This window comes from Marmota flaviventris, chromosome 11, assembly GCF_047511675.1.
Source record: "Marmota flaviventris isolate mMarFla1 chromosome 11, mMarFla1.hap1, whole genome shotgun sequence".
Lineage (NCBI taxonomy): Eukaryota > Metazoa > Chordata > Mammalia > Rodentia > Sciuridae > Marmota > Marmota flaviventris.
In genome coordinates, this window is record NC_092508.1 from 73,408,095 (window position 1) to 73,430,954 (window position 22,860).

General features: G+C 35.5%; 1 protein-coding gene across 3 annotated transcripts in view; it reads left to right on the forward strand.

Moving 5' to 3' along the window:
• Positions 1–22,860, forward strand: part of Acvr1c (activin A receptor type 1C) — a 69,241-nt gene that overhangs the window by 41,022 nt on the left and 5,359 nt on the right. For 2 of the 3 annotated variants that reach the window (XM_027938003.3, XM_071619167.1), the window contains exons 3-8: positions 8,477–8,716; positions 13,086–13,316; positions 15,800–15,967; positions 16,931–17,087; positions 19,007–19,131; positions 21,040–21,170. In XM_027938003.3, coding sequence (XP_027793804.2) covers positions 8,477–8,716; positions 13,086–13,316; positions 15,800–15,967; positions 16,931–17,087; positions 19,007–19,131; positions 21,040–21,170 — 1,052 coding nt within the window. The remainder of the gene's footprint in view (positions 1–8,476; positions 8,717–13,085; positions 13,317–15,799; positions 15,968–16,930; positions 17,088–19,006; positions 19,132–21,039; positions 21,171–22,860) is intronic. The other variant, XM_071619166.1, reaches the window with a different exon arrangement.

Genomic DNA, 22,860 nt, shown 5'->3' on the forward strand with positions numbered 1-22,860 from the left:
GTGGTATCAGTTGCCCCAAAAGGAATAGTAACTGACTTTTCCTTTTGGGGCACAAGAGTTTCCTATTCTTTGTGTTCACTCAGTATGTATGGAGCTTATGTTAACTATTGTAGACTTCCCACTATCAAGAGTTTAGTTTATTCTCTATTTTAATATTGTTGGGTTTTTCTGTTTGATATAATTTTATACCATACCTTTTTTCTCCTTAACATTAAAAACAATTTTTTTTTTCTATGTGAAGGAAACATTTTGTAGCTTATTCTTTCATGGCTGAGTTACACTTCAGTTTATAATGAAGGATTTCTTGTGATTTTAGGTGACATCAAAGATATGATTATAAGCTGGGTGCAGAGGTGTACACCTGTAATCCCAACAGCTCAGGAGACTGAGGCAGGAGGATCGCGAGAAATAGAAATAGCTGATGTCAAATTGCATCAAGAACACTCTATAATTGTTCATGGAAATTTTCCAGCATGAGGTTAGGAAGTCTGGGCAGAGAAGCTGGTTATTTATAGGGTTAATTTTGATAGGAATTGCTATTTAGTTCATGCTTACACTAATTGCAATCCTTCATAGGGAATTAGACTATTCAAAAAAACTTTCAAGTTACAGGCATCTTTGTTCCCATTTTTTCTCCTAAAAATTCAGTACTTGATAGTGTAAGTGTAGTGATAATTTCTGATTTTTTCCTTTAGATTTCAATTATTTTAATAATACTATTATATTGCCAGGTGGTGATTCATGTCTATAATCCTAATGACTTGGGAGGCGGAAGCAGGAGGATTATAATATCAAGGCCAGCCTCAGGAACTTAGCAAGACCTTGTCTCAAAATAAAAAATAAAAAGGGACTGGCAATGTAACTCAGTCAAAAAGCTCCCTTGGGTTCAGTCCCCAGTACCAAAAAAAGAAAAAATAATAAAGTAAGACTATTATATTATAACTAATTTAAAAAATTAGTTTCAGTAAAAAGAATATAAGCACAATGTTTAAATGTGGGTGCTTTGTTAACTTAAGTATAATTCTCACCTTCCTGTTCTGTCTTTCATTGTGTAAAAAGAGAAAGGAAGATTAATTATTTATTATTTTGTGTTAGTGGATAGTGTATATTGATTAGGTGTATTTCTAAATTAGCCTTCAGTTTCAACCAAACCACAGTTTTGCTTCTGAAGAAGACAAACAGCCAAAACAAAATCAAATTTATCAAAAATTAGTAATTTTAAAAAATGCAGACTCAGGAAGTGAGTGTTATTCTTTGGGGAGTTTAAGTCCTGTTATCTCCATTCCTTTAAAAAATATCAATTGTTGTTTTTAACATTCTTATGGCTTCTATTTGAGACACAAATTCTTTGCTGTAGTCAGGATAAGGTGACATGTGCACGCTGAGAAATGCTCATGGGACCCCTTGTGGAATTGTTCTGCCATCACATGAACAAATCCATTTATAGCTCACTCTCTGAGGATTCAGTGCACACCTGACAGGTGTGCCAGACAGGCTTTTCTTTCCCTGTAAAGTGAAAGGTGCTATGATTTTATATTTTGGAAAATTCTCTGAAGTATAAGCAAACAAAGAAGTCGGAACTTGTGCTTTAAAAGTTTAATACAGGAAGCATTTCTTGTCTTCGGAAACAAGTACACTGATTTAGGTTAGGAGATTTTGTTCATAACGATGTAATTGGAAATTGAAAGTGAAATTTATAACAAAATTTAAATTGAGGATTATGCATTATGTAAGGCTGTACTCTCTCAGTCATGTAAGTGCCATTATATTTTAACTCAAATATGTTTTGGGTGATTATTATATGCAGGACATTGAGCTAGGTCAAAATGTGATTATCCCACATCAATCTTTTCCAAGCGAACAAGCTGCTTTGTGTGAATATATTAGCTGTTATACTAGTATAGACTTTAGGACAGGGAAGTGTGACTTTTCCTTTGTCATCAATATTTTAAGTACCTTCACTGAACAAGGCCCTCTGCCATGAGCTGGGAAGAGAAAGGTGTGAGATATGAGTGTGGCTTCCAAGGAACTTTCATTTTTCCCATATAAAGCATTGATTTAAGGAAAGAACCTAAAATATCCCTTGAATAATTACCTTCTGATTTCTTTACAAACATGTATCATTTGAGAATATGTGTTTCGATGGCAGAGATGAAAAGATGATCAATTTAACTGCCTTGCAAGTAAAGAAAACTAATAGTGGAACCTATTTAAATTCTCCTTCCTACATTTTATTAATCTAATTTCTCCTGAGTAAAAGGTTTTTTTTGTACTGGGGGATTGAACTCAGGGGTACTTGGCCACTGAGCCACATGCTCAGCCATGTTTTGTTGTTAACTTAGAGACAGAGTCTGGCTGAGTTTCTTAGTGCCTCGATTTTTGCTGAGGCTGGCTTTGAACTTGTACTCTTCCTTTGTCAGCCTCCCAAGTCATTGAGATGATAGGCGTATGCCACTGTACCCAGCTCTGAGTGAAAGTTCTTCATACTTTTAAGTCAATGATGATATTCTTCAATCCAATATTCTTATTTTCTTAAAATGTTTTTAAAAAGCATTATTCTTAAGTTCAGATGCTGATGGGTAAAAGATTTGCAGTCTTTAGATGTTCTTCACATACTCCCAGAAAACATACCACAGGGTAAAAACTGTCCTGGAAATATTTTTACATGCAATGCCCCCTGTGTGCTATAACATTAGTAAATCTGACCAGATGAAGACGGTGTGCAAATAATCACTCACAGACTGAGCACTGAACAATGGAATGGCCCATCAATAGTTCATCAGATTCATTTAAAATGTCAAAATAATTGTTATTTTATTTCTGTTCCTGTCATGGTTTAGTTGTATCTCTAGGTTAGAAAATCTTCTGCTCTTATTTAGTACATGAGGTAAGTGTTGATCACACCACTTTTGACCTGGTTATTCTCAATTTGTGTAGAATGAAGACCTTTTGCTGTTACCTACAGTGGAGAACCTTGAAGGGATCTACCCAAATCAACTCATAACTGGATTATACCTGAGGAATCTTACAATGGTCACTGTAAAAAAGTAGGCTAGACAAGTGGGAGGCAGGCCAGTGTAGGTGGGGTATCTGCCTGTAATCTGTGAGCACAAAATTGCATGGGACGGTGACAGGTAAAACCAGCATTTGTGACTTAGCTCCAGCCTTGTTCAGTGAAGTTCTTAAAATATTGATAACAGGGGAGAAGTCCAAAAAGTCTATGCTAGTATAACCTCCCTCCCCTCACATCTAAATTATTCTGTGAACAATTTCTAACTTCTTTACAAACATGTAACATGTTAATGATTTCTCATTGCTTAGCATGTCACTCTGTCTTTGACAAAAGAAAGTATTCCTTTTGAGTTAATGAGGCACCTTTTACTATCTTAGGGGTAATAGATTCTTCAGTTGCAGTTGCACATATTATTTTTACTATTTTGCCTCAGAAGCCTGAGAAGTAAACAATGCTCCTATGTCACAGGCTTGTATCACAGAAGGTTTATAAGGAAAGTGGATGGACAGACATTATCATGTCATTCAATTGATCATGGTGGTGTTTTCCAGGTGACAGAACAGGAACAGAACCTTCAGAAAGCATCTCTAGCAATATTGTCTTTTGGTTGATGTATTACCTGAGAATACTCCAAAGCCATGAACTGGAAAAAAAAAAATAAATGTTCCATTTGTAGCTGTAGAATTGGGTGAGAAGGCAACTAGTTGAAGCTGTGAATGTTCATAGTTGAAGATGTGATATTTACACATTCATGAACTGAAACTAGCAAAATCAATATTTTCACTTAGGAAAAACCTTTAATAAAAGGAGGAGAAGGAGTGGTTTTAGAGCTAAATTAGTGTATAGTGGGTTTTAGGAGAGTTTTGGGCCCCTGTGAGTTTCTGTAACTACTTGCTACAGAAACTTTTAGGAGGGATTTCAACACAGTGCTCTATTGTGATGCCTCAGTTTTTACTCAGTTGAAAGTCATTCAAATATGATAGGGGAAAATGTCTGTAAATTGAATATTGTACTAAGAGATTTTCAAGCCAGTGAGAATCCAGTGTATTAATTATTTGAAGCAATTAATTAAGCAATACTTCCACTCAATTATAAGCCTTCTCCTCATAATAACATATGCTAAGGAAATGTAAATTTATTAAGCTGAATGTCATTTAAGTCTCTTAGGCATCAGTACTTTTTCATATTTTTGATATAAAAAGGATAAGAGGTCAGCAGGGAGGAAGTATGAGAATCCTGCCTACATCATCTCATCTTTCTCCTTTCATCTGGATGAGTTTGCCTCCCTGGAGCGTGAAATAAGAAGTGGCAAGGAGGAATGAGAATGAGCTCCTGGGAGCAGCCCATGTACTGAACTAATTCTGAACTTCACGTGGGCAGCAGCCACCACCAGGGGCTTTCCCCACCACCACCTCCACCCACGGCTCTAGGGAAAGTTGCAAAATCCACAACAATCAATTTATTTTTTCCTTCCTACCTCCTTCTTACTCTCCCTCCCTCCTTCCTTCCTTGTTTCTTTCTTCCTGTTTTCTACTTTGCTAATTGTCAGCCTTCTGTGTCCATGAGTTCCACACACACAGATTTAATCAACTACAGATTGAAGATATTCAGGGAAAAAAAATTGCATCCTTACTGTACATGTCCAGATTCTTTCTTATTGCTATTCTCTAAGCAGCACAACTATTACAGAGCGTTTGCACTGTATTAGGTACTATAAGTAATCTAGAGAGGAATTAAAGTATATGGGAGGTTGTGCATAGGTTTTATGCAAATACTATTTTTATGCAAATACTATCTATAGTATATAAAGGACTTGAGCATCCTTGGATTTTTAACCCCCTGCGGATACCAAGGGATGACTATATTTCCTTTATTTGTGATTTCTTGGTTCAACATATTCTGGGGGAGATATTTGAGAGCTAATTTCTCACATATCTAAGTTGATGCTTTTTCCCTCATTTCCCCATTTACTATGGAGTGAAGTAACTTGAATTAGCAATGCAGCACTCTCCATACTTCGCTTCAAGAATTCAAACTCTCTCATGGTGCTCTTATTCCATGGAAAACGCATCTCAGTGGGCACAGGAAATCTCCCAAATTAGAACTGATCTAATAGAAAGAGTTCCATGATCAAAATTGTAGAAACTGCTAGAAAAATTAATATATCCATGAAAGGTAACTATTATTAAAAGTATTTCTTGCTGCATGATTGTCTTCTTCTGCCATAATTCATTGGGTGTGGACTCTACTTTCTCTTCATTTCTCTTCTTTGGAGATTACAATCAACATTTGGTTTAAAGCATAGTTTTATAATGTTTGCTTTTAAAACTGCCAGGTGTTTGAGGGGTTCTTTCTGGATAGTGTTACTAGCCTTTTTATAGCAGATTAATCTTTATTTTTCTCCCTGACTAACTGATCAGTAAATTTGTTCACAAAAGTAGAAACAATGCCCATCTGTAATAAACATCCCTGAGAGCAGTGGGCATCACCAAAGCAGTGAACTTTCATGAAGATAATTCTATTCTGAGGGTTGCTGATCTTTACCTCTTTATTAGTTGCTATAGTGATGATCTTAGCTCTGCTTAATAGCACTTTAGTAAATTGAAGACAATCGATAAGCTTTTCCAGGCTAATGTTTATATTGGTATTTTCTAATTACACATATCAAAATAAAATTGACCTATTTAAATGTGTACAATAGTGAAATTTCATTCTTAAAAACATGTCCCAATAGATGTTTTTAAAATAAAGCTAATGGCTGGGGTTGTAGCTCAGTGGCAGAGCACTTGCCTAGCATGTTTGAGGCACTGGGTTCGATCCTTAGCACCACATAAAAATAAGCAGAAAACTTTAGAAGTTGCAAGAACCATGGTTAATGATTTGCAAAGCCGTGAGAGAACACTTTCAGCACCTACCAAAAAACTCTCAAGGCCAACTCTCCTCCTATGCATCTGTCCAACTTCTAATGCTTCCAGAGGAACACTGAAACCCCAGGAGGAGAGGTGGCAATCAAGTTCACTGAGTAGAAGAACCTGGATTATGTTTCTAAAGTTTACCTCACAGTTTTAAATCTTTGACTTACTGATAATATATACACTAACAATTTTTAGCATCATGATGAAAAGTCTATGAACATGTTTTTGAGGAATTTAAAACTTTTCCCCCTAGAATTATATATTTTCATATTTATAGGTTTTTTTTTGGGGGGGTGAGTGCTGGGGATTGAACTCAGGGGCACTTGGCTACTGATCCACATCCCCAGCCCTATTTTAAATTTTATTTAGAGATGGGGCCTCACTGAGTTGCTTAGTTTCTCAAGGTTGCTGAGGCTGGCTTTGAACTCATGATCCTCCTGCCTCAGCCTCCCAAGCCCCTGGGACTACAAGAATGTGCCACTGTGCCTGGCCATATTTATGTATTTTTTGGACACATTGTAAGTAAACTCCAAGTACTTAATGCAATAAGCTGTATAGCCTTGTCAATGAAAAAAAGGAAGTCTGAGAAACTGTGTAATCCTCAAGGCCCATGACCACAGTCATTTGTTTAGATTCTAAGGTACAGGGGTTATGCTGCTACTTTCCAGATATGGTCATGAGATTGACCCTCTCTGGCCTATAGAGAGTCAACTGAGGGTGGGGAGCAGTTCAGAGGGAGAAGGAGGCAGCCCACAATCTAGACATGCTTTTCTCTCCCAGAGACTGCATTCTCCTCCTGATGTTTGAGAACTTAAATATCCTCAATTTGATCCCATGTTCTATTGAATACATCTCATGGCTCATTAAAAACAAAAACCAATACCTCTCATGGTAGTATGTGGGGTTAGAAAAACTAATGCTGAGTCTGTCTTTAGTGAATAAAAAGGAAATGAAAGTGAGCCAGTTTAAAGTGTCAAAATAACTTTTGAAAAACACTGGAAATATCTGACATCATAGATTTTTTTCATGGATCTTTTTCTAAATTGAAAAAAGATTTCAGTACGAGATGAAGTTTAAGTAGAAAATTGGCTATATGTGTTTTAAAATTAGCGTTGTAAATTTAAGTATATCCTTATGTTATTTGGTTTCAATGATCACATTCATTTTTCAAAAATATTTTTAGTTGTAGATGGGCATAATAACTTTATGTATTTATTTTTATGTGGTTCTGAGGATCGAACTGGGTACTTCACACATGCTAAGCAAGTGTTCTACCACTGAGCTACAATCCCAGCCCTCACATTCATTTTTCTAAAACAAAGTTTCATCCCTTCCTTATAAGGAACCATTCTGTCCTTTAAGAAATATTTCTTGATCATCTACTATGTGTCAAGTCCTGTTGTAAACACTGGGCATGTGGTGGAACAATGCAGGCAAACTTCTTCCTTTCACAAAGCTTATATTGTTTACAGAAAATCAGATAATAAATAAACAAGTATACAGCTCGCCAGGTGGTGACCTGAGCCACAAAGTAAAGTAGGTCTAGAGAGTGAGTGGAGGAATAGGAAGAAGATGCTATTTCAGGAAGGATTCTCACCCAAGACACCAGTGCCTACCTTACTGGTTTTCAGTTGTTCATTCAAATAGTAACTACTCAGGGTGAAAGTTGGATCATATCTATTATTGCTCAAAACCCTGCAATAGCTTCTGCTTAAAATAGAATTCACAGCCCTTCTTTTAGCATATAAGGCCCTACATGAAGTTTCCCTGTCTTACCTCCCTGATCCCTTTCTCTCTTTCTCTCATTTACTGTACTCTAGGCACATATTATTCCTGAACACAGCACAAAGGCTCTCCATCTCAGGCCCAATTCTCTAGCTTCTGGGTCTCTGCAACCCCTTTGGTTGCTGCTTCATTGTTTCGTTCACCTCCCCAGAGAAGCCTTCTATGACTACTCAGTCTAAAATGGCATCTTGACATCTTTGTCTCTTCCCTTCTTATTCATCTTCATTGCACTTATCCCTTCTTACCTTTGTGTTACATCTCTCTGTGCTTAGTTGTGTGTATGAGAAGAACATATGCACAGGAGAGCAGAGATTTGGCTCTTTACTCACCATTGTATCTGCAGCACCTGGAATAGTGGCAACACATTTGCAAGAGCTGGCTTATTATTTGTGGCCTGCATGAATAAATGAATGTGCTCTAAGAATGGGCTGCTGAATAATAGGGAGGGAATGATAAACATAAAGGTGTCAAAGGCTTTGAAGTTTTAAACTTAAATGCTAATGGTTTTCCCTGGTCCCAATTCTGCCGCCCATCATTACTGACAACTATTCCCTGCAGCAGCCTAATCTTAACTCCCTTTCCAGGTCTTTGCTTGTATCAAAAAATCTTTGATAACAAACATAAGTGCATGCTGTGTAGCTGCATACCCTATGTATGAAATTTTGGTGTTTGCCTTTTCAGCTTCTAAAATATTTAAAATGGGTTGCCTCATTGTGGTATTCTCTCTCTCTTTTATTATTATTATTGTTATTTTTAACTGCAGCATCACCAAATGCCCCAAGACTTGGACCCATGGAGCTGACCGTTGTTATTACTATACCCATTTGCCTCCTGTCCATAGCTGCCATGCTGACAGTATGGGCATGCCAAGGGCGACCGTGCACGTACAGAAAGACAAAGAGACAGAACGTGGAGGAGCCACTCTCTGAGTGCAATCTGGTAAATGCTGGAAAAACCCTTAAAGATCTGATTTATGATGTGACTGCTTCTGGATCTGGCTCTGGTATGTGTCCATTGTCCATATTTTATAAGAAAACTCTTATTTAGAAATAAAAGATTTTTAAACAAAAAAATGCCCAAATATGAATTCCATCATCTAAAATGCTTGATGAGGTACATGATGAGCTCTGGTATAAAAGAGCTTTTTGGCATTAAATGAAGAAAAAAATCTGTCCTGGCCCCAAAGCCTTCCCAATTGCCTTTTGTGCTTTATGTGTTCAGATTCTCATTTTCATGTTCTTTCAGAATTCATTTCTAAAGCAAGAAATCAATCTCTCTTCTCTCTTTTCTACCCTCTTCCCATATGGTGAATAATAATCACTACTGCTTTCCTGGTACTGTCTTATGGACACAGGAGAGTTATGGTTATCATATTTAAGGCAAAGGAGTCCTGGGAAAAAGAAGTTAGTTATGCACAGTAGTGTTCTTTGAGACTTCTGCTTATGGATAGGAAGGTCTTCAGAATCTGTAGGCACCCCCTGGAACGTGTGTGTGAAGTTAACAGGGAGCTCACCTGGAGTTAAATCAGCAGTATGTTCTGAAAGCATAGTAATGGGAGATTAAAGGGAGCGACACAGGATTCCTGTGCTGGCTTTTGATGCTTCAGGTTATATGACAACTCTTTTCCTCTTAAATGGACTCCAGAACCCCTGGTGAAACAATTTAAAGTGCTAGATGGTCTTATCGTCTAAATGAGTCTTTCTCATTGCACAAAGCATTTGAGGGTGATGTAGCAGATTTTCCCCATAGTAACAAACTCCCTAAAATCATAGGGCTTTTCCACCTTTCACATTTAGTTTAAGAAATCCTGTCAGTATTCATCTTACAGAAATATGAGCAAGGGTGAACCCAGAAGAGCCAGATGACCGGAAGCCTCTACATCCCTTCTAACTTTGGGAGGATCATTAAGATTACTACCCCAGCAGATTTTAAGGAACTCACTGCCAATGGCCTTTTGGAGCATCTAGGCAGGTATAATTAATGGAAGCAGGTGACAACATCCATGTGAGCATCCATATTTACAGAGGTGCCTTAGATTTATCGGAAAAAAAAAAGCATGATTATGGCATCCAGAGAGCAAGGATATTTTTACTGATTCTGGGAATAAGATTACCTGCCCACACCTGACCAAGGTCTAAATGTTTACATTATCACTGTACAAATTAAGTAGCATGTTTTCAAGGGAGGAAATTTTGAAAGAAAATCTTGAAAATGGAAAGTTTATTAAACTGGAATCCAAATGAAATTATTGGATAGAAAGGCTGACATTCTTTCTTTAAAAGGAACACTCGTTAGAATTCTATATTCTTTCCTTCTGTCAATATTACATTTATTTTGAGGCCCACTATGTTCAGTTTTATGAAACTGGCAATATTTTAAGCAGAGCAGTCTGATTTGTGCCCAATGTCTCAAAACTTTAGCAATTTCTTAGTAAAATACAAATGATTAGATAGTCATCTATTTAATCTGCACTCAAACATTTCAGTTTATCTGAAGATGTTGGGTAGAAATTTCGTTTTGGAGCTACTCTTTAACCATGACTGAAATATTTTCTTTCAAATAAAAATAATATATAATTAAAAACTGGAGATTGGATATCTAGTTTAAGAAAGTAGTCATGAGCCAGGGCATAAAATTTAAAAAAAAAATCATTTTTTTTTTGTGGTGTCTTTAAATCTAGATCTCTATTTATTGACTTCCGGACTTTCTCCTTTTAGATACTTTAAGATATCTTGTGCAAATAAAGGAAGTGAATATACCCAAGCACAGATGATTTCTTTAAAAGCCAATTGAAGAAGTTTTAGGCATTTTTTAAAAAAAATTTTTAACCAAAGCCAGTTGCATATGTTTGGCAGTGACCACTGGCTAAAAGTAGTTGATAGTGTCTCTGCCTTTGATAATCAGAGACTGGGTCTACCCACTGCAAAACTTCTGCCATTAGAGGCCCCTGCTTCATAGGGAGATTCGGCAGTTCTGCTTCATCTCTGCTTTTCTTAATTGATCAGTGATTTTAAATGCAAGGCAGCTTCGTCAGCTGTTAAGAAACAAAAATTGTGCATCTTGTCTCTGACCTGATAGACAAATTTTGAAGAGGTATATAATATCTTCAAGACAGAAAAATGTAGTGATGTTTTATTGAATCATCTTTGAGAGTAGATTATGTCTCAGGTGGATTCTAAGAAACTAGGTAGGTTGCTTCTTCTCTTTTGGTGTAACAATTCTGAAGGATGGTGACATAGGCAGGCATCACCTTCTACAGTCTCTCCTAAGAAGATTAAAATGAATTTACAGTGAGAGCCTAGGTTCTTCAAGGGATATTTCTAGGTGCGTAATACGAGAACTGCTAAGATACATTTTAGTAGCTGTTTTGAAAGATAGGGAGTCAACTATAGTTTTTACTATCTCAAACTCATTGCCCTGCTGAACACCTTATATTATGTTGTCTTTGTCTCTGGTCTGCACCACGAATCATGTGTTTTATCAATCACAATATGAAAGCACTGGCTTATCAAATTCCCCATCCATTTGTTATTGTGGTGTTAGTGGTGATTCAGTGTGTGACAGTGAGGGGAAGCAGGTATTGAGGTTAGGATTTCTCTCATAATTGTTACTTTCACTTTTAGTGGGTGTTCAAATAGTAAAACTGACTGCAACCTACAAAACCAGCCCTTAGCATTTGCTGCTAGATGTCTTTCCAAGGAGAAGGACTGCAGCCAGCCGTGTCCACTGGATGACAAGACAGCAGCATGGGCGGAGACCAGTGTTTAGTTCCAGGTCTGCCCCCTCAGCAACTGAGTCCTGGGCAGCTGTGTGATTACAGTTGGGCCCTTGTTTTCTCATCTCCAAATAATAAGTTTGAACCAGATAATTTCAAAACAACTTTCTGACTTTGGGGCTTTGTGACTAATTGTTGAGACTCATGACAGTGAATTTCTTGTTTTGTGCCTAGTTATCCCCACAGTGGGTGGTTCTCATGAAGATGAGAACATCTGAATACAGAGAGGTTAATTTTTGGAGCAGGGGCTGAAGTCCCCCAGGAGCTGCACGGTTCTTGTACCCCAGAGATCCAAGGAAAGTGATAATGACTAAACTGACTCTCCAGACGGCATTCATCTTCTAGCCTTTTAAACTATCTCTCCCATGATTATAAAAGTAATAAATATGCATTGTAGAAATTATTAAAATGTAAAAAATAAGAAAGAAGACTATCACAATTCAATCTGATTCCATCAAATATAAACAACAATCTTAGCATCTAGCATATTTCCTTTTCAGTCGCCCTTCCATGCATATTTTTTAAAAGCTAGATACATGCATTTATATGGACACAATTTAATATGTTGTTTTCATTTAACAGTGTAGCAAAAGTAGCTTCCCATATCATTAGGAATACCTCTTAATAAGCAGCATCAGTATTATGGGTTCTAAGAAATCCATGCTAAGATGAATATAATAATGGCTAGCCATTATTGAGCATGTAATATGCCAAATACTGTTCTAGGTCTTAACATTCTTAAAAATTCTTATATTAGCCCCATCAAATAGATAATATTGTTATGTGCCATTTTTTAGAGAAAGAAGCTGAAGTTCCCAGAGGCTCAATAACTTGCCCAGCCCATGGTAGCCAGGTATTGCAGTTAAAGTTTGAATCCAGGTCTTTCTGATCTGTGCTTATACTGCCTGCATTATATTTCACAATTTTTTTTTCTATTACCTGATATTTTTCCTTATTGTTTCCTAGAAATAATAAAATGTATTCAACATTTTAATGCATGTTGAATTAAACTCTAAGATAAAATTGTAGAGGTGGAGTTATTGGTTCAAAGAATATAACTATGATACACACAGTCAGAATATATTTTCTTGAAAATTTTGTATTCCATAGAAAATATATTTTTAGTGTAACATCATTATCTCACTTGACTATCTCAATTTATTTACTAATTTTAGTTTGGTTTGAAAAAATTCATAAAGAATTATTTTGTTTGCCCAGTTGTGCCAGGAATCATGTATTTTATTTTAGATGTAACAAAATATTTTTTTCCCTTTGGGTAATAAGTAACCTGACTGGCTTTGATGGACAATTCAGGGAGATTTGCAGCAATTCTTGGAAATCATATTATTTGCAGCATCAAGCTATGTTCAAAACTATATTTGTAAATGGAAGAGAGATTCATATGTATAATTTAGAGTACATTTTTGAGCTTGCCTTGACAAGTTTGATATAATGGTGCTTATTTCTTCAAAATTTGTAAAATTATTAAAGTGCTGAAATATTTGCTTTTTGTGTGAAAATGGTGGTTACCAGGCAGTTCTTTTTTGATATTTGTTTTTAATGATGGATTCCACCTTTTTTTTTTTTTTTTGGTTAGGTTTGCCTCTTTTGGTTCAAAGAACAATAGCAAGGACCATTGTACTTCAGGAAATAGTAGGAAAAGGAAGATTTGGAGAGGTGTGGCATGGACGATGGTGTGGGGAAGATGTGGCTGTGAAAATATTCTCCTCCAGAGATGAAAGATCTTGGTTTCGTGAGGCGGAAATTTATCAGACAGTTATGCTACGGCACGAAAACATCCTTGGTTTTATTGCTGCGGACAACAAAGGTATTTTCAATCTAATTGGGTTTAGCAAGTAAAAATATTAAATCTACTATCAGGTGGGAATAAATAATCTTTCTGTTTAAATGAAATATAGGTGAAAATCTGGTTTATTTATTGAGGAAAATAAATCTTTCTTATTTTTTATAAATAAATGTATATAACCATACAATATAGTAGGACAAAGGAGTGATATGCAATCATGATGCTGCAATAGCCAGGTCAATGTTGCAAATATTTGTTGTCTGATGTTGGGGAGGAACTAACCATCCACAGCAGAAACCTCAACTGGAGCCCAGTCCTGGGGATCCCTGCCTTGCTAAGTTTCATTTCTTTTGTGTTTGCTAGCTTATGGAGGTATCTCAGAAGGTGTGAGCATTTAGGTATATAGAGCAAAGGAATATCTTTAGGAGTTATGAATAACAGTTATTTATCAACCAGGATGGAAATATTTCAATAACAGGTCTAGACATACCAGTGAATGCTAGCTGAATATTTACCTTTGCTAGGACTGTATTCTTCTGTATAAAAGACTTTGTCTTCAGGACTCAAGTTTTCAGTGAACAGTACCTGTAGGTTTGTGTTAGAATGGAGGCAAGCAAGACACGTTTAGTGAAATCTGGTAGTACTATATTGAACATGATTTATATCTTGAAGTTTAACATTTACAAATGACAGTTTTTATTTTTTGAATTCACCCGAACAAAATATAGCATCAGTTTTCTAATATTTAAAAACAGTACTTTAAAATATTGCATATATGTGTGATTAATCAGTGGCAGGGTATAAAGTTTATGGATTACCTAGCCTGTCTTTCTTCTTTCTGCAAAGCTCTGACTCATTTAACTATTCAACAAGGGAAAATGGGAAACAAAACTGAGCAAAACTTGATTCAGTTCATGTTTAAGTTATAACTCTAATGAGTAGTACTCATGAAGGCTTTTGACTCACAGTTATAATCACATAAAAAAAGGGTTAAAACAAATTATCTCTGGATGTCAGGCATCCACCATTGCCTGTGAACATTAAAAACCTATGATTATTTTGACCTAATATAAACCTGATCATGAAAGTATTCTTTTAATTACATATCAAAAGAGAGGCTTAGCATTTATTGTGTATTTTGGCTAAAATGAGTTTGCAGATGATTTGTCTTCTGATTTGCTAGGGAGAGACAGAAAAGCCAAGATGAGATTAAAAAAAAGTTCTTTTCAAGTTCTTAACTACATATACTTTGAAATTATATCCAGGTTTTTGAAAATGAAACATTTCTTGTTCATCTATTAAGAACACTTTTCTCTCACTTGAGTTGAACTGTTGGTTAGATGAATTAGAGTGGTATCCGTTCAGTAGTGACTGTCGTTATATGGTTCATTTTGAATTTTAATCATGATGTTTACTGGATTATGAAATAATATGCACAAGAGAGATCATCCTTATTTTCTTATTTATCTGGTCTGTCATACCTTTCTTGTTAATCACTTTGTACCCAATACCAGATGGTCTCTAATATCACTTTAATCTTTATAAATTCCTTTAGCTTTGCTACATTTTACAGTTTCATTCACTTTTTAGTCAAGTGTCTGGCAAAGTCATTGAGGTAAGAAGGAGAGTGTGAGTAAGGGTGATTTTGTATGTGGCCAGTTCATTAGTGAGCTTTATCATGTAACATTGAATTTTTGTGTTCTTAGGAAATTTATTACTATCTGGGCTTGAAAATGAAATATTTTGGGGAAAAAAGCAGCTTCTGTATGTAAAGCACCAAGCAAGAGAGGTTCTTAGCAAGTGTTCATTATAGATTCCTGAGTGTCAGAACTGGTCAGGATTGCCTAAGTTATTACAGACACTATTTAAAAAGTAAAGCTAATTCAAGGAACTCTAATACTTAAGGAAACGTTAGGTTAGTTTCTCATATGCTATAAGTCTTTTTAAAATAACCAGTACTAGCTTTTGCTTAAATGAAATCAATTATTTTAAAATGCCTTGAAATTGCATTTACATAGGCTTTTGGGGGAAGCCATCAACTTCATATTTTGAAAGGTAAATAACATGGACAGTCTTAAAATGTTAGAGCTTTTATGATAGCAGTAATACTTTGTGTAAATTTGTTGTAATTCTGATCTTTATTGTTACAATATTTCTTAAAAGCTTTGAGTAACTTATAAACACAACACAGAGCCTAAATGTTCCTCTCAATGGTCTCTGCTGTGATGTGGTTATTGTTGCCTGCAGGTTTTGATCAGAGGGAATAATAAAGGAGTTGTTCAGTTGTTAGATTCACTGTGTCACAACTTCCTGTTTCTATGGTGGGTCTGATATCAGCATCTTCAGTAATTTATTGAGAAACTTTAGTAACTTGGACTACGAGCAGCCCTACTGAAAGGAATTAGCTTTGCTTTGTTAACAATTTTAAATACTGACATTTGGTAGAGGCTTTTGTCTTCTTTCTTGATATATATTTACAGCAACAAATTATGTCTTCTTGTTAGATAATGGAACGTGGACTCAACTTTGGCTTGTATCTGAGTATCATGAACAGGGCTCCTTATATGACTATTTGAATAGAAACATAGTAACAGTGGCTGGAATGATCAAGCTGGCCCTTTCAATAGCTAGTGGTCTGGCCCACCTTCATATGGAGATTGTTGGTACACAAGGTATGTATTTCCTTTCAAATTTTTTTCTGTCCTTGAATATGAGGATAGACAGCTAAGTTGTATGTTGTATTTTAGTATTTAGTTTAGAAAGTCATTCATCTAAACAGGCAATGTTCTCAAATTTGGACTCATGATCTCTTCATGCTCTTAAAATTATTGAAAACCCCCAAATTTTTTGTATTTAAGTTATATGTATTAATATTATCATAATAAAAATTAAAAATGAGAAATTCAAACATTTATTTGCTCAAAGTAGCAGTTATTAATCAATTAAATGTTGACATAAATAACAGTTTTTAAATGTTACATCATTTTTTCTATTGCAAAAAACTAGTGAAAATAATGGTTTTACATATTTGCAAATCTCCTCAATGTCTAGATTTTTATAGCTGTTCTTTGTTAAAGTCTGTCCTCATGTGTTATTTTGTCAGAGTAAAGAGAAGGTAGCATCACACAAGATATGTAGTTAGAAAAGAGTCTCAAGTACCTCCAGGGATCTTTGGGTTACCTTTGGGAACAGTTGGTATAGAATAAAGCTTAAATTTGTTTTTTAAGAAAATATTTTCCATGTTCTTATGTTCACACAGTAATAGTAATTCTTCCCCAATTTTTTCAAAAAATATTAGTGCCTACAATGTCACTTAGTGTTCTAAGTAATGAAGCCTGGTGATGAACACGACAAAGCCACTGCCCTCATTCAGCTCACAGTTCAGGTGAGAACTGTCTGAGAGAGACAGACGCTAAGCATACACATAAACAGACAGGATAATTCAGGTACTAAGATCTAGGAAGGAAGCAAAATGGGGTGCTCTGATGAAGAAGAACTTGGAGTGCAGAATGGGTGGCCAAGGAAGACCTATCTGAGGAGGCAATATTTGAGTTAAGTCTTCAAAATAATTCTTCTTGGAGGGACTCAGTTTTCAGTAAAGAAAAAAATGAATATGCTTTTCTTATGCTTCCTAGGTAAACCTGCTATTGCGCATCGAGATATAAAATCAAAGAATATCTTAGTGAAAAAAAGTGAGACTTGTGCCATAGCAGACTTAGGGTTGGCTGTGAAGCATGATTCAATACTGAACACTTTAGACATACCCCAGAATCCAAAAGTGGGAACCAAGAGGTAAGATGATTTCCAAAGCATACTAAGACTTATGATTGATCAAAACAAAACAAAACAAAACAAACAAACAAACAAACAAAAAACCAAACCTGAAAGCCTACAAAAAACCTGAAAACTTAAAATACATGTATAGAAGGCACAAAAACTGCTGGGGAAACATTAGGCCCAAGAAAGTAAGCTGAGTCATTGAGAAGTCAGAGAAAACACAAGTTGGCTTTTTTGGCTATATCGACAATAGCCATTTGGGTGCAGTCAGCCAGTGAAGAGAAATGGTGAAAGACATACAGGTATATTATTTTTCATGTTTCACCTTCCAAGGATGCGTTTTCCTACAGATAAGAAAACAGTGCCCCTTAACAACGTGCAAGGTCCCTCCAAAGCTTTATCCTTCATAAATAAACCAAAATTCAAGGCTAGTTCTACCTGCTCAGGTTCTAAAAAGCAGATAGAAAATCAATATATTGAAACATAGGTAGGAACTCTATATAGTGCATAATTTTATGTGCTATTTTATTCCCTTAATATTTAAAGATACTATGTAACAATTTATGTATTGCCTATAGGGTACTTACCCTTAATTCTCCCAAAGTGATGTGTGTTAAGATAATAAGCTTGGAAAAACTTCCCACTTTTAAGGGACAGAGTCCCTGAAATTAAGAACAAACATTTTGTAAATGTGTGAAATACCTCCTATGGATTAGGACAGGCTCAAGAGTAATGGGATTTCCAGTGGTTTTCTTGCTATGGCCAGCAGGTGGCTATGTGGCCAGACTACTTCCATTTCCTTTATGAGTTTCAGGCCTTATGCTACTTTGACATAATTTCAGGGTTCTTGAACTTGAAAACAGCAACAATCAAGATATATTCCTGGAGTTATTCAAGGCCCTTCAGAGTTGAGGATTCCTAAACTGGTATAACTGGCCTCTTAGCCATATTTGAGATTTCAGGGTGGCACCTGTGAGTCCTTCCCTTGGTTTCCTGGGATGCTTTAATAAGGTTGCGGGAACACTTCAGTGCACTTTATTCAGAGCAGCCCTAAGGGACCTCTTTTCTTTTCCCCATAAAAAGAAAGCCTTAACTTTCTCATTAGACTGCCCTCACAATAGGGACCTAAGGGGAAGCTTGGATGGTGGATTCCTTCAGGGGAATCTAACTTTTTTTTTTTTTTAATTTCCTTTGCAATTTGGCTTATTAGTGGGAATTTCTTTCTTTTCTTCTACTCCTCTAGTACTATTACTACTACTACTACTTCTTCTTCTTCTTCTTCTTCTCCTTCTCCTTCTCCTTCTTAATGCAAGTCTAGAGAATGTTAACAAACTTCACTGCACTTTTAAAAGAGCTAGGAGTTGTTGTATCCTGACTTCAATGTTCTGGGAAATCTCCAAAATGTCCCTAAGACAACCAGACTTAGGTCCCATGGACTAGTGATTGCTTCCATTCAGTCCTGTTTATAGAAGGCTACAGTTTTCTGGGCACAATATAGTGAAATTGTTCATTCAGAGAGGTGTCTGTGGCATGCTGCTTGCCTCTGTATGGAAGGCTTGGGCTCAGAGTGATGGTAAAACACTCTCCGCCCTCTGAGAGCTGCCCGAGGCAGCAAGCCATTGGTGGAGACTGAGCCCTATCTCTCTTGCTCACAGAATTTCCCTGAAACTTGTATTTTCCAGGTACTAGATACCTGGCACAGTTGCAATAAGACCAAATTAAATGACCTCCAGTCCTATTCAAAGTGTTTTTTAATTGTTGGCTAAGCTAATAACTGTATTATTTACATTTATCCTATATAGTACCTCAGATCTACCTTTAACATTGATGTAAGCTATCTTAATTTATATTGTGTATCAGGGTTTATTAAAACTGTGTTTTATTGGACCGCTACAAAGTCATACACAAAATTTGAAATGTGTATGTTTTTTAAGGTATATGGCTCCAGAAATGCTTGATGACACAATGAATGTGAATATCTTCGAGTCCTTCAAAAGAGCTGACATCTACTCGGTTGGTCTAGTTTACTGGGAAATAGCCCGAAGGTGTTCAGTTGGAGGTAAGATATCGATAATATTCTCTATGTTTGCCAATCCTCAATACTCTGAGTATAAGGTGTGACTTCCTAAGCACTATATTGAGTCATTTCTAAATAATTAAGAGAATAACATCTGGTGATTCCTTTCCAGTAAGAAAAATGAAGCACGTTGAATATAATACTTTACATTGTAAGTCCTTCTTACGATGCAAACAGTTCTGATAACTCTGATTTCTATAATGATTTCTATAATGATGCTTTGCAAGACAGTTGAAAGTTATATAGTTTTGTGTGTAGTGAGTTGCTATCTTTACTTTATGTCTCAAGGAGGTTAAATGACTTGACATTAGACTTTTCTTGTTCTCTGTTTCCTCTGATACAAAGAATGTAGCAAGGTGAAGATAAAGGTGGGAGGTAGAGAAAGACAAACTTCCTGCCTCTACTGTTCTCAAGAGTTTAGAAATTAATAATGAGAGGAAGAAATTGTGTGTATGAAGCCCTACAAGTGCAGTCTGATGGAATTATTTTATCAGTGGAGAAAAATTAAATGCTTATAGCAATGGTTTAGAGTTTTCACTTTCATGTGAGACAGACATAGCATAAGCCTTGGTTTAACAACTCCCTGAATGTCAGACTAGCAAGTTTGTTAGTCTCACTTTCCTCATCTATAAAATGAGAAGAATGAAAGTGACCCTTGGGCTTTGAGGACTTAATGAACTGATTCATGTGCAAGCTTCTTGTATGTAACCTAGTTATAGTAAAATTTCAATAAAAACTGTCATTATTAAACTACATTCATTTTTTTGCATGTTGTATTGATGTCATTTTGTATTATATCAATCTCATTTTTAAAATAAGATTTATGAAAATCTTCTAAGGTTAAAATTATATTTAAATGAGAAAACACACTTTTTTATTCATAGATGAGATAATAAAATATTCAGGAGTATGAAACTATTTATAGAAAGAGTAGAATTACAGTGGTGCAGAACATAAAAACCTAATTTGAATTAAAAAATTCCACATCTGTTGCTTGCTATCCCTGTGTGTTCTTGAACAAACCCACAATACCTTGCCACAGTTTCTTCTTCTGTAGACTAGCAGTGATACAGTATGCTTTTTAGTTAGTAGTTTTGAGGGATACATTAAAATATATAAAGTGGTTAAGACAATGCTTGGTACATATCAAGATATCTTGGATATTCATTATTTTTATGAAATTTTCATATTTTTGAGATTTGATTTTATGGTTTTGTCATTAAATATTTTAAATAATAGAGCTATAGTTAATTTAAAACTTTATGAGAGTAATATTCTGATAATTAAGGTCACCTTTGTCTTTGGATTTGAGACTTGTAAACATCATCCTTCATGTGGACATATCCATATTCAACTTCTTCTGGTTGCTTCTCCAGAACATTCTTAGGTATAGTAGTTTAAAATATAAATGTGAGGGGTTCACCTTTAAAAGATTGTCTAAAAATTTTTAAAGAAAGAAAACTTTCTTTGAAAAAAAAATCATTTGATAGAAAAATATACTTTATTCACAGAGCAATAAGATGTGTTATAAAATTTCATGATTAGGATAAATAATGTACTATTTTTGAATTGCATAATGACATTTTATAGAAATAAAAAAACAATATAATTATTACATAATATTTTATGTATGACATATAGCATTTAATTACATAAATTTTTATGTTTTCATAATATAAAATTCTGTAACTTCACATAGCTATTCAACTGAGTGCTTTAAACTTAATCCTTTGTTTAATCATGCTATATTATTCTACATTATTTTAATAAATCTGACTTTCCAGCTTCCGAGGGTGTTACTTATGCCTATAAGACCTAAATGATATTAATGTTAAATAAATACTTTTATTGATTATTTAAAGGGAAATTTATTATACAAATTTCTTGTAGGAATTGTTGAGGAATACCAGTTGCCTTATTATGACATGGTGCCTTCAGATCCCTCGATAGAGGAAATGAGGAAGGTTGTTTGTGACCAGAAGTTCCGGCCAAGTATCCCAAACCAGTGGCAAAGCTGTGAAGTAAGGCTGTGTTGCTGTTTTTTTTTTTTTTTTTTTTTTTTTGTGTGTGTGTGTGTGTTAGTGCTGGAGATCAAACCCCAGCTATGTTCTCAAGAATCATCTTTCTAGTATTTTTCTTTTCTGGAAAGTATTAGAGAATTTTTAGAGACCATATCGTTTTTCTTTCTTAACACAGGCATCTAGTTCATTTCATATATGTAGGTACATATCTTTTTATATCTCAGAGGATTTTCATGTGTCCATGACAAACAAATCCCGAAGTCCTGGGGCTTTATACTACAAGGCTTCATGTCTTGGTCCACACACATCTGTCTATAACACCTGTTGTCACTAAGGTGGCTGTGTAGACCTGGTGATTGATCCTTGTATGCTGCCATCTCAGTGCATACTTTCCAGGTCTCTAGGTCAGTAGCAAAAAAGATGGATGAGCACACACTGGCTCTTTAATGCTTTGGCACCTATAATTTCCACCTGTTGATGATACAAGAACAAGTCCCATGGTCCCACCTAAGCAAGAAGGTTAGGAACTGAGGGGAACGTGGGCAAATTCAATTGGTCCTCAATGTCTTTAGCACATAGAAAACTACAGTTCTCATCATTCATCTTTATGATTGATAAATTATTTCTAATACCTATGCTGCTGAAGTTTGAATTTACAGTAATCTTCCTCATGGGAAAACATCCTTATGGATGAGGCCATTGTTATTTATCCTGTCACTCCAAGCATCCCAATATTGGAACCTTACAAAGCAGATACAATAAATGGTGATTGCAGTGCTTTCTCTGACTTAACAGGAAGATAAAGATGTTTCCAGCTTCTACAGGGAAAAAGAAGGGAAGGTGGAAAAACTATAAACCATCTAAATAGTTCCAAAGCTATTCTAAGGCTCTGATCTCCCCTATTCCATTTGCTGCTATTTATACCACATTTAAGTATAACGACCAAGGTCCTTTTTGGCTGACATATTTTAGCTTGTCTTTGTTATAGAGATTGCTTTACGCAGTTGCATTTTTGCCTCATGTTTTTTTTTTTTTTCTTTTTCATGTACCTCCACTCTTTTTAACTAAGATAAGTCTTGGTATTTTTATGTTTTGTGTAGTTTTCTTACCTACATACTTAAATATTTTATTTGCTCTTGTAGTTGGACATTTATTTATGTATTTTTGTGTGGTGCTGAGGATTGAACCCAGTGCCTTGCATGTGCTAGGTGAGCACTCTACCACTGAGCCACAACCCCAGATCCTCTACTTACTTATTTGATAAACATTTTTTCTAATTGAAATTAAATAAAACATTGTCCAATATTAATAATCTCTTACATATTAAAGACTACAAATCTGTATTGTTGGAAATCTCATGATTAAATGAAAATTAGTGAATACCAAGTTTGAAGACTCAAACATTTCCAATACTTTGAAGATGTTTTTGCCCTGCTGAGGGGTTGCTATTGTAATTATTTCTTTTTTTTTTAAGAGAGAGAGAGAGAAAGAGAGAGAGAGAGAGAGAATTTTTTAATATTTATTTTTTAGTTCTCGGTGGACACAACATCTTTGTTTGTATGTGGTGCTGAGGATCGAACCCGGGCCGCACGCATGCCAGGCGAGCGCGCTACTACTTGAGCCACATCCACAGCCCTGTAATTATTTCTTTATCATTGGTTTTCTTTTCTTTACAATTTGTCACATATAT